General features: G+C 33.4%; 1 protein-coding gene across 1 annotated transcript in view; it reads left to right on the plus strand.

Annotated features, from left to right (window-relative positions):
* ADGRL3 (adhesion G protein-coupled receptor L3) overlaps positions 1–18467 on the plus strand; it is an 819557-nt gene that overhangs the window by 468692 nt on the left and 332398 nt on the right. The window contains exon 5 of the mRNA XM_045881084.3: positions 10747–10856. Within this exon, the coding sequence (XP_045737040.1) occupies positions 10747–10856 (110 nt within the window). The remainder of the gene's footprint in view (positions 1–10746; positions 10857–18467) is intronic.

Genomic DNA, 18467 nt, shown 5'->3' on the forward strand with positions numbered 1-18467 from the left:
TTTTTTCTTAAGATTTTATGTATTTATTTGACAGAGAGAAAGAGGGAGAGAGAGAGCACACAAGCAGGAGGAGTGGCAGGCAGAGGAAGAGGGAGAAGCAGGCTCCCCGCTGAGCAAGGAGCCCGATGCGGGGCTCGAACCCAGGACCCTGGGATCATGACCTGAGCTGAAGGCAGACATTCAATCAAATGAGCCACCCAGGTGCCCCAAGTCTCTGACTTTTGATCTCAGCTCAAGTCTTGATCTCAGGGTCACGAGTTTGAGCCTGTGTTGGGCTCCATGCTAGGTGTGGAGCCTACTTAAAAAATAAATAAATAAAAATTAAAAGGAGAAAAACTGTTAAGGACTGAAAAGTCACAATTATCCTACATTTCAGTGGTAATTGCTGTTGCTACAAGTCCTTCAGAGCTATTCTCTACATTTATACATGCATAAAGTTATAAAACTGTTTTTTTAATATTTTCCTTTTAAATTTTACTATGAAGGCTTTTCTCAGGCTAGTAAAAGAAGAGTTACTTCATATTTTTTTTCTTTTTTAAAGTATTTATTTAAAGTCCAGTTAGTTAAGATACAATGTTATATTAATTTCCTATGTACAATATAGTGATTCATCACTTCCATACATCACCTGGTGCTCATCACAAGTGCCTTCACTGATCCCCATCACCTATTTATCCCATCCCCCCCCCACCTCCCCTCTGGTAACCATCAGTTTGTTCTCTAGAGTTAAGGGTCTGTTTCTTGGTTTGCCTCTCTCTCTCTTTTTTCCCTTTGCTCATTTGTTTTGCTTCTTAAATTCCACATATGAGTGAAATCATATGGTATTTGACTAAGTAATATTCTATTGTGTGTGTATATATCTATATATCTATATATATATATATCACATCTTCTTTATCCATTCATCAATTGATGGACACTTGAACTATTTCCATATCTTGGCTATTGTGGGTAATGCTGCTGTAAACATCGAGGTGCATGTACCACTTTGAATTAATATTTTTGTATTCTTTGGGTAAATAATATTGCAATTCCTGGATTGTAGGGTATTTTTATTTTTAGCTTTTTGAGGAACCTCCATGCTGTTTTCCAGAGTGGCTGCACCAGTTTGCATTCCCACCAACAGTGCAAGAAGGTTCCCCTTTCTCTGAATCCTCGCCAACATCTGTTGTTTCTTGTGTTGTTGGTTTTAGCCATTCTGACAGGTGTGAATTGATATCTCATTGTGGTTTTGATTTGCATTTCCCTGATGATGAGTGATGTTGAGCATATTTTTATAGTCTGTTGGCCATCTGTATGTCTTTGGAAAAATGTCTATTCATGTCTTCTGCCCATTTTTTAATTGGATTATTTGTTTTTTGGGTGTTGAGTTTTATAAGTTCTTTTCTATATTTTGGATACTAACCCTTTATCAGATATGTCATTTGCAAATATGTTCTCCCATTCCATAGGTTGCCTTTTAGTTTTGTTGATTGTTTCCTTCTCTGAAGGAGAAGGTGAGAAGCTTTTTATTTTGATGTAGTCCCAATAGCTTACTTTGTTTTTTCCCTTACCTCAGATGACCAATCTAGGAATAAGTTGCTGCCTGTGCTCTCTACTAGGATTTTTATGGTTTCAGGTCTCACATTTAGGTCTTAAATCCATTTTGAATTTATTTTTGTCAATGGTGTAAAAATGGTCCAGTTTTCCCAACACCATTTGTTGAAGAGACATTCTTTTTCCCATTGGATATTCTTTTCTGCTTTGTCAAAGGTTAATTAACCATGTAATTGTGGGCTTATTTCTGGGTTTTCTAGTCTGTTCCATTGATCTGTGTCTATTTTTTTTTTCCAGTACCATACTGTTTTGATTACTATAGCTTTGTAATATAACTTGAGGTCCAGAATTGTGGTGCCTCCAGCTTTGCTTTTCTTCTTTAAGATTGCTCTGGCTATTTGGGGTCTTTTATGGTTCCATGCACATTTTAGGATTGTTTGTTTCTAGCTCTGTGAAAAATGCTATTGGTGTTTTGATAGTTGTTGCATTAAATGTGTAGATTGCTTTGGGTAGTATAGACATTTTAACAGTATTTGTTCTTCCAGTCCATGAGCATGGAATGTCTTTCCATTTCATTGTGTCATCTTCAATTTCTTTCCATCAGTATTTTATAGTTCTCAGAGTACAGGTTTTTCACCTCTTTGGTTTGGTTTATTCTTAGGTACCTTATTGTTTTTGATGCAATTATAAATGGGATTGATTCCTTAATTTCTCTTTCTGCTGCTTCATTATTGGTGTATAGAAATGCAACAGATTTCTGTACATTGATTTTATACCCTGTGACTTTACTAAATTCGTTTATCAGTTCTAGCAGTTCTTTGGTGGAGTCTTTCAGGTTTTCTGTATATAGTATCGTGTCATCTGCAAATAGTGATAGTTTGACTTCTTCCTTGTCAATTTGGATGTCTTTTATTTCTTTTTGTTGTCTGATTTCTGTGGCTAAGACTTCCAGTATTACGTCAAATAATTCAAGTGGTAAGAGTGGACATCCCTGTCTTGTTCTTGACTAAAGAGCAAAAGCTCTCAGTTTTTCCCCATTGAGGATGATATTAGCTGTGGGTTTTTCATGTAAGGCCTTTATTATATCGTATATTCCTCTAACCCTACTTTTTTGAGGGTTTTTATCATACATGGATGTTGCACTTTGTAAAATGTTTTTCTGCATCTATTGAAAGGACCATATGGTTCTTATCCTTCCTTTTATTAATATGATGTACCACATTGATTTGAGAATATTGAACCACCTTTTCAACCCAGGAATAAATCCCACTTGATTGTGGTGAATAATTTTTTTAATGTTTTGTTGGATTTGGTTTGCTAGTACTTTGTTGAGGATTTTTGCATCTATGTTCATCAGACATATTGGCCTATAGTTCTCTTTTTTGTGGTATCTTTATCTGGTTTTGGTATCAGGGTAATGCTGGCCTCATCATTTTTAATTACTGTCTAGCATCCCATAATAGGGATGCATTTTAATGTATTTAGCCAGACTCATACATTAAAATACTTATATAATATACTTTCAAAGTAAAATACTGTGTTTAAATTCGAAAAAAAACACTTTATATGTCTCTTTTTTTAGTAACTGTGCTACAAACTTCATAATGTCTTAAATATGAGGTGTTTTTCATTAGAGAAGGAAACTTGAGAGAATGGTATGATGGATACTGTTGTTCGCCTACCACAGATCCATTCTCTAACCACTCTTCTCTCTTCCTCACCAACAAAATCCTGATTTGTTCATTTTCCTGTAAGGAGTGAGGTCCTTCAGAGGAACCTGGGTACCTCTCTGGCCCCATGATGGTGAACTTTCACTGGGCAAAATCAGTCATGTGGGTGCCACTCCCCTTGCACGATGGTTTTAAGCACAGGCATGTTGACATAGGTGTAGACTTTGGCTCATTTTGGCCAGTGTTCTCTACGGATTTTCTGCTGAGTGCCTTATGTGTAGAACATCCTCACTATTAAAATGAGACACAAGATAGGACTTGACTTTTCTGGATTGTATTATCTCTGTGTAATATCTGCAGATGCAATGGCAATCTTAGGACCATATGACAAAAACCAAGAGAATTTCATAGAATTCAAGCCACGGTCATGACTTTGTTAAATCTCTGAAGTAATCAACTTGTAACAAACCCATCTTCCAATTTTTAATATGTGAGATGTTGCAATCCTTATTTTAAGCCACTTTTATTTATGTTTGTTTTTTTTTTTTTCAGCTAAAGCATTTTGATACAAAGAAATGTCATAGCATTTCTCTTATATTTATTGCTTTCTGGGGATAGTATAAATCAAAGCAGGTAGGATATATGCTTGACATGTGTCTTTATCTGAGGTCATGACTGGAATTAATATAACAGAGTCAGTCTAACAAGCCCTGGTACCAGAAATGAGAGATGAAACACCTGAGAGGAACCCATGAAAATTATCGGTCTTCAGTCACTGGCATATGTGGACTTTCTTTCCTAGTTATTGTGTACCATGTCTGTTATACTATACTTACAAAGTATGAAGACAACTAAAATTATTTTTATGTAATATAAAAAAAACCTTACTACTGCATTATTAAAAAAAATACGTATGAGGACAGAGTTAGACAGAAAATGTCATTTCCCTCTGCTGTGTGTTCCAGCTTTGGAAGTCTTTTTTTTTTTTTAATTAATTTATTTGAGAGAGAGAGAGAACACAAACTGGGGGGAGAGGCAGAGGCAGAGGGAGAAGCAGACTCCCCGTTAAGCAGGGAGCCCGATGTGGGGCTCGATCCCAGGACCCTGAGATCATGACCTAAGCCAAAGGCAGATATTTAACCGACTGAGCCACCCAGGTGCCCCTGGAAATCTTATTTTTAATATATAAATGTTGTATATACTGTATGCATGCATGCATGTGTGCATACTCACACATGTGGGTTTTCATTTAGGACTTTTTTAAAAGCAAATGTGAGGAAGCCAAAGGCATTTTTCCCTGCTCATCTTATTGTCCCTTTTATAGAATTTCATGTTAACTGACTTTGGCATCCAATGTTAGAAAAATTCCTTTTTCTTTATAATTCTCTTTCTGAAATTTTTATTTTATTTATTTTATTTTTCTCATATATAAATAGCTTGATTTGGAAATGCCACATATTAAAAAAAAAGATTTAACTAAATGGCTCAGTGTAAAATTCCTCATCTTAGCCCGGTTATGCAAACAAGACATTTTTGTAGCTCACAGAAGAAAAGAATGCTTTGCAACAATTTGATGAGGGATGATGAAGTAAGTCTGTCTCTGACTTTAAAAAAAAAAGAGTAAAATAACATAAGTAGTCCTGGAAAATAGATGTATCAATATCCTCATAGCTCTCAGTAAAGTGGACATTGTTTTCACTTAAGAAAAACATGCATATAACATATATGCCTATAAAATATTGCTCCTTTTTATTTAGGAGAAAACGAGCAATATCTCTATTCGCCATTCTTTCAGATAACTAATGCAGACACACACTGATTTATTTTGTTAACCATGCATTGCCGGTAAAGAATGTTCAGCTCTAAAATGCTGCCATACGTAGGTGGTAATAAACCAATACTGATGCAATGCTAGTTATTTTTAAATGAGAAGTTTCTTTATAATTTTACATTGTTATAGCATTCCCATTGTTATAGCATTCAACTACTAGAAGATTACAGCTTAGAAATCATTGGTACAGAACTCAGGACTGAAATGTTTTTCCAAACATTGTTTATGAATATGTTAATTTTACAAGCTAATTTCCATTTATTTTGGACGTACGCTTCTATGAATTTTACTCGTGTGTCTGACATAGCTATTCATTTTATTTTTGGACTGGGCTCCATCAATATTCTATGGATGTTGACGATTATGATAATTTGTTCTATCAAATATTACCCAGAGATATGTGGAATATTGGGAACTTGGACTTCTTTGCAAGATTACCACATTTTGAAATATATTTCTGTATTTTAGAGTATCATTAAGTCAGATTGAAAAATTCAAAGGTTCATAAATTTGTAAATTTGTATTGTAGTAAGGGAATCTGAAAAGGTTTCTATTTTTTTTAAGTTGCCACTGGAAATGTTGAGAATTACCATTTTAAATTGGGTTTTGTCAAAATAAAATTATTTCAGTCTATAAACATGAAATAGTCATTTTTAATTTATAGAGTGGTATTAATAACACAGAAACATAAATTCAATTTAATATGTATCAGTGGATTTCATTAACAATTTCTTAATGTTTGATAGTTCATATTTTATAAGGTTTTATGTAGGTCCAAAGTGAAACCATATTCCAGTTCCTATAAAATACTTTAAAATTTACATTTATTTGTCAGGTAAATATAGCTCAATTTCCCATATCTAATCCTTATAATTTAAGAGTGTTACTTTATATGACTAAAGGAACTTTACGTAAGTGCTGAAATTAAGGCTCTTGTGATGGGCAGATTATCCTGGATTATGGAGGTGGGCCTTAAATATAATCACAGGGGTCTTTATAGGGAAGCAAGCAGATCAAAGAAAGAAGAAGGTGATGTCATGTCAAAGTGAGAAAAGGTTACTGTGATGTGGGACCCAAGCCAAAGAATGAGGGGACAGCCTCTAGAAACTGGAAAAAAGCAAGGGAACAGATTCTCTACAGACCCTGCACATGGCACCAATCCTGCCAACACCTTGGTTTTAGCCATGTAAGACTCATTTTGGATTTCTGATGTCCAGACCTCTAAGAGAATAGATCTGCATTATTTTAAGCTGTTAAATTTGTCCCAGGAGCAGCAAGAAAACTAATACAGCATCCTAGTTTCTGCACTCCTCACTAATCACTTTGGTCATGTTTTTACTTGCTTGTATCAAATTACATTTTTTTAATATAAAGGAATGTTTGTGAAATTACATGTAAAAGAATGTAGAAAAAGGGATGCCTGGGTGGCTCAGTTGGTTAAGCGTCTGCTTTTGGCCCAGATCATGATCCCAGGGACCTGGGACTGAGTCCCACATCGGGATCCCTGCTCGACAGGGAGCTTGCTTCTCCCTCTGCGTCCGCTCCCCCTGCTTGTGCTCTCTCTCTCTCTCTGACAAATAAATAAATAAAATCTTAAAAAGAAAGAAAGGATGTAGAAAAAGAGAGACTTGAGGTTGGACAATTACCTTGTGAAACATAGAATGTAGTTTTCATATCTTAAATTGCCACTTAAATTAAAAGTAGACAACATTGCCAAACTCCTTTGCAAATACTTAGGTGTATAGCTACAATATAAAAATGATTTTTTTTTTTTTTTTTTTTTTTTAGAGAGGGAGAGAAAATGGGGAAGAGGGGCAGAGGGAGACAGAATCTTAAGCAGGCTCCATGTCCAGCAGGGAGCCTGACACAGGGCCAATCTCACAACCCTGAGAGCATAACTTGAGCTGAAATCAGAGTCGGGAGCTTAACTGACTAAGCCACTCAGGTACCCTGAATTTTTTTTTTAATGATGATGATTGATTTTTTCTCTGATTACCTATTTCTCTTACCATTTGAGTAAGATCTAGATGATTTCTTTATGACATATATTTGTATATGTATGTATATATGTGTATATATATGTATATATGACATAAATGTATATGTGTATATATATATATATATATTCATATTCTGCCATGAAATAGTTGCCTTCTCCTTCCCAGGGTTCTAAGTTCAAAACGAATGCCAGATCAGCAGGTCTCTGAGTGACAGGCAGAGAAAAATAAGGAAAGTATAAAAAAGTTGTTCTGTTGATTGACATTGAACAAATTACTGCTTTTATTTATTAATTTTTTTTTAGAGAGAGAGAGGGAGGGGGCAGGGCAGGGCAGAGGAGAGGGAAAGAGAGAATCTGAAGCAGGCTCCAGGACTCTGAGATCATGACCTAAGCCGAAATCAAGAGTCAGGCACTTAAGTGACTGAGCCACCCAGGTGTCCCAAAATACTACTTTTTTTATATTGCTGTATTTTATCATGAAAATTTAAAATCTTCAGTTACTCTGATTACCTAACCTGTTTTCAGATTTTAAACATTAGAATATTATGATGGTGGTGGGTTTTTTTTTGCATAAACATATCTTTAAAACATTATATTTACATTAAAAGTAAACAATGAAAAATTCTGAGTTTAAGGCACATGAGAACATTTGATTATTTTATTTCACATTTATCATCTATGATATTTTAGAATGAATTTAACAATTTTGACATCACTATAAATGTATATAAAAGTACTCTTACTGGTGTAAGTTGTTCATTGTTCAATAAGCTTTCATCAAAAGTATAATTAATTTCATTTTTATTTATAGTAACTGAAGTCATTGAAAAAAGAAGATAGAACCATTAAACTTCTGTTTTTGAAATGTAGTCTTTAAACAATCAATATTAGAATATATAATATACAAGAATAATATTCTAGAGATTATCTACCTTTCTCCCTGATTTTTAAGAATCTTAACTTATAAAGAACATTTAATATGGAATTATTAATAAAATATGGAATTATTTTGAAAAGTTAATGTTTTAAATGCAAAACGATGATGCTAATGACTGCAAATATATTATTGGTATAGCATGTTTTGGTTTATATACCTCTTCACATACACTATCTCATTAGTTGAAAGGCTTATTTGACTTATTTCTGGTTAACATTGAGTAAGATATTTGAGACTCACAAAGGTGTCTAATGTTTACAGCAAATGATCACTTAATTTTCTTATATATACAAAAATAATTAGTATTTTTATAACTTAAATAATGTGTAATATGGAAACTGGTTGGTGCACATGTCTAGATAGGTAAGTGCATAGGTGGATTATTATAGTGTTCATATTATATTTTTTAGTCTATACAGACAATAACCATTTGAAATCTCTGATTCAAGACCACTTTCTGTGCAACTAACACTTACATAATTGTAAATTTTAACCTTCGCGCCCAATTACTAGAAATCTGTCTGTTGATATAAAACATTGATTGTTTAAATAATAAAAGATGTATTAGTTGCCCTTCTATATCAGAATATTACAAGAATACACACAACTTCTAAATGAATTTTATTATTGAACTGTAGTAATTAGAATAAAATGTTGATAAGAGGGTGTAAAACAACAGTAGACGAAGAAAGAAAGCAATACATATATATATGTAATATATATATTTCAAATTTGCCATGACTTAATGACTGCAGATCAGAAATATTACTTTTACAGAATATTTACATTTTACTAAATTTCATGGTGTAAACTTCTTTTATTAATTATTTCTACTTCAAATGTATTCCTGATAACTTTCTTTGACAAATTACAGAAATAACTATAAGTTTTTATATATGCTCATTTTATAAACACCTGAGATTGATTTATGAGGGGTTTTTTTTCAAGGCATGATGTGAAAATCGTATACCTTAACTGCAAAGAAACATGTATTTTAACTTGAGACATCTCCTTCCAGAAGTTTTCTTTGTAAAAGAGAAGTGCTGCTATTTTTTGAAAGTCTGAGTACACTAACATGGCAAGGTGCCTACTTACAGCATATGTGTGAGAACAGCCATATTTACACTAATGTTATTATACAGATGTCTAATAACCACCCTCAGACATTAAATCCACACAAGAGAACTTTAGGGACATGTTGATCCTCAGCATTAACTGTTATGCTAAATTGCCGGATAAGTATGGAATATTGACTCTTATTAATCTTCCACTGATCGCGCAGAATATATTTTTCAGCTTACAACATTCAGTAATGAATCAATTTTAATTTAGGGACTAAATAAAATCTTCATTAAGGCCAACAAATGGTAGCCTCCAGTAAACACAAAGCATTTTCACAGTAAATCAAACTGAGGTCTGCCGTTGATGCTCCTTATCCTTCCAGTATCAAGGAAGGAAACAGGAGTATAAGGTCATATCAGAGGATGAAGCATCTCGTCAAGAAGGCATAATGGAAAATTCTAGCTGTAAGGTACTATATTTCTGAGATGAATAAACAACATAAAACAGAGGATAACTATAGAACGTCTCATCCTATACCCTTAGTGACAATATTGTAGTTGGAAAAACATATTGTTTTTTTTATAGAAGTATCTACCTATCAATAAATTATCAAATCTAGACAATTTCTAAGTAAAATTTACCTTAGCAAAGCCATTCTGAACTTGGGTGTCTTTTTCAACATAAGAATCAATTTCATTATATGTATATTTACCCATGATTAAGTCTGCGTAGCCCAGATTTGTTTAGCCCAATTGCCACAAAAGATGCATAGTTTATATTTCTATCTCAGTAGTGGCTTTTGATTATTCTCTTTGGAGATTTAAAGTTATTTTAAATTATAGGATATTGGCATTTGTGAACAGCAATCTTGAGGTTAGTGTAATTATTTGACTGAACACAGGAACATGAGCATCAATACTTAAAAATGGTTTAACTTATGGTGTTAGTAATATATCAATTTATATAAATTAAATTTAGATATATTTTAATATTCAAATATTAAATTTTTATTGATTTTTTTTTAGGTTTGGCTAAAAGCTTTTCCACATCAATTATATATACATAATTGATATATATATCAATATTCACTGCCTTTAAAATAGATGTCATGATAATCAGCGAATTTATTTTATAATTTCTAATAAAACTCTGGTCATATTTTCTCAATTTTTTTTTTTTAATGTAGTGAGTGATTCCTACCAAACAGTCCTTACCTGTGTTCACATTGGCAATATCCTAAGGACCAGTTAGTGTTGCTTAAGCAGTATTTAACTTCTAACTCAAAATATTAAATTTGTTAGTAGGAGTAAACCAGGTGAATTGATTTTTATTTCCAGTTTTTTTAAGTGTACTACAGATATTTCCTTCATAAGTCTAAAATTCTAAATTGACCAAAACCTTATGTAAAATCTTTGTAACAAGAACCAAATTGGGGCGCCTGGGTGGCTCAGTCGTTGAGCGTCTGCCTTCGGCTCAGGTCATGATCCCGGGGGCCTGGGATCGAGCCCCGCATCAGGCTCCCTGCTCTGTGGGAAGCCTGCTTCTCCCCCTCCCACTCCCCCTGCTGTGTTCCCTCTCTCGCTGTGTCTCTCTCTGTCAAATAAATGAGTAAAATCTTAAAAAAAAAAAAAAAAGAACCAAATTAATACTGGTGTTAATAATGATTTAACTTCCCATAAATTTCTTATCTCTTCTTTTCTTTTGACTTCAGGTGCAATAACAGAACGCAGTGTGCAGTGGTGGCAGGTCCTGATGTTTTTCCAGACCCGTGTCCAGGAACCTATAAATACCTTGAAGTGCAGTATGAATGTGTCCCTTACAGTATGTATATTCCTGTTCTTTTCTTGTGAAAAAACTTTAAGCTTTGTTTTGCATGCATCGACAAAGTATTCTCTATGAAAGCATAAGAATTATCATATATTTTTTTACATAATTTTTAAGGACTGGCTAATTAGAATTTTTCAGGATCATATATCTGCCCACCATTGGAATAATTAGATGTCGCCTGCATGATTCTGCAGCATTCATTTTGACTATACATTTCTGTATATCAATACTTATTCTAAAATTTTTCTTAATGCAAGAATATAAAATTTTTAGAAAAAATTTGAAATGAATGGTATGCCAATACTGCATGCCTCTAGGTCCAAGCAAGCAGGAAGTGAAAATGAATAATATACTTACATATTATATTATATAAATATTATATATATAATATATAGGCATATATATTATATAATGCTTTATATTGTATTTTTATAGTGGCATAGAAATTGATAAACTTTGAGTTTAATAGAAGCAATTATATCTAATCTACAAGTGCTGTCAACATTTTGAGGATGAGAAATATATTCATCCAGAAGGAACAAACTGAAAAGAAAATACAAAAATTACATGAACTAAAGCTCTCTTCAGAATTTATCTCTTACAGCCTCAAGAAGTTTGTCTTTGCAACTTTTATGTCAGATATGGTATATGCCAACCATATATTTTTTCTTCAGGAATAATGAAGAATCAAACAATCAAAACTGGAACATTTTTCTGACTTTTCTACCCAAAGGAAGAATCACCATTTCATAAAAATATTTTTGATCTATTAATTATTCACGGGATTCCTTAGTGAAGATCACTCGGGAAATCCTGCATTCTCACATTTAGATATTCAGTTCATCCCCAAAGTAGAAAACACCTGGGATCACAAATAAATCCCAGGTTCCCACTTCCTTTGACATCTCTGAAGTGAAGTATCTGGAGATCAGCCAGTTTGCTGTGCCAAGAAATAGTTCAAAGCTTGCCTCATTTCTGCTTATTTAAGAAGCAACACATTACTCATAAACTGTAAGTGTGCATAATCCAATAATAGTGAGCAATTTGGCCAGCAAGAAATGAATTGAAATTTTAAAGTAATGATGAAATCCATCAAGAGAAGATTTCATTTTTGTTTTATTTATCGTGTGATTCATTAGAGAAAGTTTATCTGGTGAAGTTTTAGAAGCTTATTTTCTGGGTTATAAAAGAAAGCATAAGCATATACATTCTATTGAAATCTCAACTGAAGTTATGCTTCTTATACATTGTTATCTTTAGGGACCTTTCGATGAAAATATAAAACTCTTACTGACCAGTTACTGTTCATTAGTGATATTTTAAAGTAATAACATTTGCCTTTTGGAACTTTGACAGTTATATTTGGATTGTATAATAAGATCTTTGTGAATTATGTAGAGTAGCTGTTTCCAAAGGCATTTTATAAAAATTACCATAAGGAATACCTCATTTTTAAAGATAGTTTGAGGAAACTTTCAATCATATTTTTGAAACATGAAAGCTGAAGTAGAAAATGTCAAGCTAGATTTTTTCACAATTTTTAAATATTAAAAAATTTCACAGCTGTCTCTTCAATTTTCTGTATTTCTTCAGAATTTCTTTGAGGACAGCTACTCTAAAATTCTCTGCCCAACTTATTTTGAAAAATCATCTACTTAAATCATTTCAATATAAATAAGAATTTGTGCATACGCTTTTGCATAAAAGGAGTATGGTTTACCACACATTTCCTTTCTCTCATAAATTTTCAGAGATGAACAATTCAATTTCTGACTATCCTATGTAAACAGGTTTCTGGTAATCCTTAAAATGTATGGATCACCTTAGATGTATGTCCATTATATTAAAATATTTATCTGATTGTTTTATTAAATAAGAATTATAAACGTAGCTGCAGCCACTTGCCAGTTTACACTGGTTTAATTTATATAGCATAGCATGATTGCGCTTGTTTAAGTATCTTCAGTATGTTTCAATTAAAAGTGTAATGCATAATTGGGAATTCATTCTGTGAATTTAACATGATTTAAAAAAAATACAAAAGAAAGCATAAACCATGAAATAAAGTATAGTGACTTATTTGAAAGGTAGATTGGTTTAGTAGAAAAAAATAACCAGAGATCAGGATGCCTCGGTTCAGAATATGGTCTGGTTTCTTAACAAAAAAAGCATGGGTCCTTAAGCTAAGGTAAGCTATTAAAATTTTCTGGATCTCAATTTATAGACATTCCCTGATCTGTAGGAAGTTTGATTCAGAGCAACACTAAATTCTTTTTCTTATCTCTAGCATAAAATACAGACTTTTCCAATGCTGTTAAAAAATCACTTATTTAAAATAGCTACCATTTATTGGCACTTACTACATCTCATTTACCACATGGGTTAAATGTTTGTGTACATTATTTTATTTAATTCTCACCATAGCCTCCCTATAGGTATGAGTATCACTATTCTGAAGAAGAAACTGAAGTTCAGTAGGAAAAGTTAATGTTTCGTGTAAAATAGAGAGTAGCTAGATAATGACAGAGCCATGATTTGAGCCTGTCTCAAATACCTGTTAAGGACTCAGCTATAATTGTCCCCAGAGATTTTCCCCTCTATATTTTCATGAGTTATTCAGTCTTGTTCAGTATTTAACTCTTATAAATTTCATCACTGTAGTAGTTTCACATGGTGAAAGCAAATGCTTCAAGGGCCTGGACACTTTTTGTTAGTTCTTTTGCTACTTAACTTTAAGAGGTTTTTATGCCTTTCTTTAAGCAGCTGGATCACTGCAAACTTTTATTTTCCCAAACACCTAACAAAGCATAATGGCAAAAACGAGTTTGTGCTATAAAAATTGTGCCCACAATTTGGAATGAGGCTCTTATCTAAGTAGTAATTTAAGAAGTTATTTAAATCACCTGTATTATAAGAGAAATCCTTGTATGTAATATACTTACTAATATATCCCTAATGTGTTATTAGAAGGTAAATGTCAATTTTAGTATTCATTGTTAATCTTTTAAATTTTTCTAATTGAACAATGAATAAACAAATTATGTTGGGTTCTTTTTGTTATACAACTCAGTAATACCCATTTTCATTTTTAATTTAAGACAACAAACTGCATTATATATGTGATGTATTTGATATTTATGAATGTTTTTTAATATTGAGATGTGGAAAAAATACTATTATTGATATTTTCTTTCTTAATATAGACTCTGTGTGTATTCCCTTGCAAATATTGATTTTTAAGGTGATACTTTCTCATGGAAAAATACCAAAAAAATGAAAATATAAAAATATAGATGAAATATGTGGGAAAACATACCAATATTAATGATATGTTAGCATAATAGAAGTGATAGACATAAAAACTCAACAAAATTCTTTGTATCACATCAGAAATGTGGAGTTAAAATATCTAAGATAAGCTTGCAATATTTTTTTTAAGCTTGCAATAATTTTTGCAAAGAATTTTAGGCGCCTGTAAATAGGTGCATGGTTTTAGAACAGCCTTAACCTGAATCAAATGGTATGACTTTTTTCTTTCTTTCTTTTTTCTTTTTAAAGATGCTCATAGGAAAAACATGTAAAAAAAATAGTGATTAAAAACAATTTCATGAGGCCACTTTCTTTGTCTTGTCAACTTTTCTGAATCACTAAAGTTATATTTAATTTTTTCTAAATCTCAACTTCTCCCTCCTGTCTGTATTTTCGTGTTTGGGTTCACAGATACCCTGTTTGTGACCAAATTTGGGACAGATGAATCAATACCTTTCTCTGTTCCCATCACACCTTAGTTCCAATGTGACTTTTATATAGCCTTTGCATTTTCTTTTGAGGTTTGATTTTCCTCCCGAGTGTTCCCCCCGCCCCTCCGGGGAGATGACCCAGATATTCCAGAGATTAAACCTCAGCGTTTATCAATGCCACACTTTTGCTCTCCACCTTGCTTCTTCTTGCCCCACTTCCAATTCCTTCTGGCCTGATTGGGGATTGAAATTGTGGCATCTTCAAGTAGAGTTTCCCTCATTTAGCTGGTTTACAGGGAAGATTTGTGTTAGGGGAAAACAATAAAACAACTAACCAGGTAGGTGGAGTATTTCTGAGCAAAGAATCTTTACTTTGTATCCTGCTGTCAATTTGTCTTTCTTCCAAGGCATACAATTTCACGCACATTACCTCAGAAAGTGCTTGTCTTCTCTCACAACCCAGCTTTTCTCTTCAGTTCTTTGTTTCTTCCTTTTAGAAATACAAAGCACATATTACTTATTCTAGCAACCTTTCCTCACGATAGATTTTCTTAGGAAATGGAGAGAGGAAGCATACAATTTGGAGGGCTACTAGAAATGAGTGTTTGATTAAACCAGTCTTATGTTATACCACCTAGAGACTTTCTCACCATTCACATCAGTCATCTGAAGTTATGTGTGATTGTCTATGGAAAGACATGCAAAATGAATATTATTGGAAAATTAATATTTACAATTACATGATCTGTTAGTTTTGTCTTTTTTACTGTAAGAAAAAGCATTACACTTTCCTTCAGCATTTAAAACAAACAAGTATTTATTTATAAATAACTAAATATATTTTTGCTAGTAATGTTCAAATGAGTATATATTTTAATATATACATTCTTTGGTTCTTATTATATAAAAAATACATATTTTAAAACTCATGTGCCAAAATTAACCCATACGTTTAATTTTTAAGATATCACAGAAATGTCAAGATATAGTTTGATTCCTAGTGCCTCAGTACCTTTTTCAGTTTCTGACACATCAGAGACATTTGAGAAACATGTATTGGATGGTTAAAGAAAAAAGAAAATTAGTCAAAATGGCTCCTCCCAAAGTATTCTGTTCACAGCTAGAATGATAAACTCAAGAAACTCTTGTCTACAAACAAGACCTTATTAATTCAAAGGGAAGATCTATGGTAAAAATATAGAGTATATGAATTTTAGTTTATTCAAATTGTTTGGTGATTGTATTCCTCAAGAATGCTACCAGCAACCAGTTTGTTTTTCATATTATTCTTCCCTGTGCCTTCATGTAACGTAGCAAATATTGTCCCTTAAATATTAATCCCTCTATAAGAGCAGAATTAGTTATTTAAATTCTCTTTTAGAATAATATTTATAACAAAGCAATCAAATTCTTCCTTTCTTTCCTTTTTTTTTTTTTTTTTTTTTTTGAGAGAGAGAGAGAGAGCAGGAGAGGGAGACAGAGAATCTTAAGCAGGTTCCACACAGTGTGGAGTCTGACACGGGGCTCGATCTCAGGACCCTGAGATCATGACCTGAGCCATGACCAAGAGTCAGACGCTTAACCAACTGAGCCACCCACATGCCCCTTTCTTTTCTCCTTTTGCTCTCCCACCACAGTTTCTTTCTTTCTCTCTCAAATACTTTTCCCTATTTCACAGTATCTTATACCTGATAGATAATCCACAAATCTTTTACAAATGAATCAGTGATTACTTAAGAGTTCATTTAAAGTTTGCTAATATGCCCAAAGTTTTATATATTTATAAAAATTGGTAGAAATATATATATTTTTATATATTTATAAAAAATTGGTAGAAAACAAGAAACATAGATGGACTACACTTTCTTAGAGGTCCTAATCCTAAACTCTCTCATACCTTTGTGTAGCTGCTCATATGTTTATGGAAATTATTCTCAACTAAATGATGCCATTTGCTTTCAAGGCATCCCACTCATCTGTCATCACTCAACATCTATTTTATACCAGACACTGCTACACACTAGCGTAGAAAGCTATGCAAAAAGATTCTGCCCTCAAAGAATTTAGTCAAGTGGGGCTCAAGGTCCCCAAAGTTACAGGGTTTTTAGTTCAATAAAGCAGTGGGATATTTCACATTAGCTGTGTACAGAGAATGCACACCCATCCCATAGTGGCTCTTATGGTGTAGGGGATGGGCATCTTCAGGGAAGGTTTTCTAGAGGAGACGACTCTTAAGCTGAGTCTTAAAGAATGAATAGACTCCAGTGAGGAGAACAATCATTTGTAATAGATGGGACAGTGTAAGATAAGAAACTCTATGGTAAATGTGAAACCAAAACAGTTTGATGTTTTCATAAAATATAGAACATAAGAGTGACAGGAGATGAACCTGCCAATTGGCAGGTAGAAATTGTGACCTCCCTGTAGGCTGTGATTCCTCTATCCCAGTGTAGAGCACAGAAAAGACAATAAAACTATTTCTGAAGGCAATTAACTGATATATTAATAAGACAAGTTTCTTTGCAAATCTACAAAAAACAATTTGACTAATTTAAGTTAAAAACTTTTTTTTTTTTAAAGATTTTATTTATTTATTTGAGAGAGAGAGAATGAGAGACAGAGAGCATTAGAGGGAGGAGGGTCAGAGGGAGAAGCAGATGCCCTGCAGAGCAGGGAGCCCAATGCGGAACTCGATCCCGGGACTCCAGGATCATGACCTGAGCTGAAGGCAGTCGCTTAACCAACTGAGCCACCCAGGCGCCCCAAGTAAGTCTGTGTATTAATGATAATTCTACCATAGAAGTTTTTTGGTGCCTAATATGGGTCAGTCCCTATGTTAGGTGCTGGGGAAAAATAGATATGGGCCCTATGAAGCTGGCAGGCTTGGGGGATAAGGCACTATCACATGAACCAATACATATAATCATTAAAGACTGCAGTAAAATGCAAGAAGAAAATAAACACAATTGTATTATAGAGAACAGTGTAAGGGCCAGCTCACATAAGGTTTTCTGGAAGACGTGAAGATTGGGGATAAGACAGTCAGGCAAGGAGCCTGGGAAAGAACTTCCAAGGCAAAGAGAAGAGCAGCAATGAAGACCCCCAGGTGGGGAAGAGGTCAGCCTGTTCCCAGACCCAATAGAAAGTCAGTGTGATTACAGTCAAGATGAGGAGAGTGATTTGGAGAGAAACAAACCAGCAAATAGTACTGCTAATACCGTTGCTAATGAAGCAGCAATTTCTTTGAAGATTCTAAGATTTATTAAGAATCAAAATAAGTTAGCAAAATGAAATTGAATAAACTGGCATTCTGTTTAAAATACATAGTGTAAAAAATACTGCATGATTCTACAGTAATATAAAGGTAAACTTGCATCAAATAAGCCAAACATCAAGTGGCACCAATACCTAGATAAGCTCTGTGTATATTTCTGGTAGATTAGTAATATGTAAATGTATGCTTAGATGTTAATTGTAAGGGAACAAGATGAATTGGGAGTATTAAAAAAATTAATTGGATTGCCAGAGTTAAGAAAAGATTTGGTTTGGGAAGTACAATGTTATTACAGACATAAAGTTTGAGAGGTTAGCTTAACTATGTTCATTTGCTTTATTTGAAATAGTAAAATTATAGAGCATGTGCATTTAAACTTAATTCAAAGAAATTTTTACAAGGTGCTCTAAGTGAGTAGCAAAAACATGTAGGATTAAAAAAGACATAGAATATAATGTTTTATTTTTAAAATATATTGCATATGGGGGGAGCTGGGTGGCTTGGTTGGTTAAGCTTCTGACTCTTGATTTCTGCTCAGGTCATGATCTCAGGGTCATGATTGAGCCCCACATTGGGCTCCATGTGCACAAT

The sequence above is a fragment of the Mirounga angustirostris genome, unplaced genomic scaffold (assembly GCF_029215605.1).
Source record: "Mirounga angustirostris isolate CCGP_5_RB_7025 unplaced genomic scaffold, mMirAng1.0.hap1 SCAF_2, whole genome shotgun sequence".
NCBI lineage: Eukaryota > Metazoa > Chordata > Mammalia > Carnivora > Phocidae > Mirounga > Mirounga angustirostris.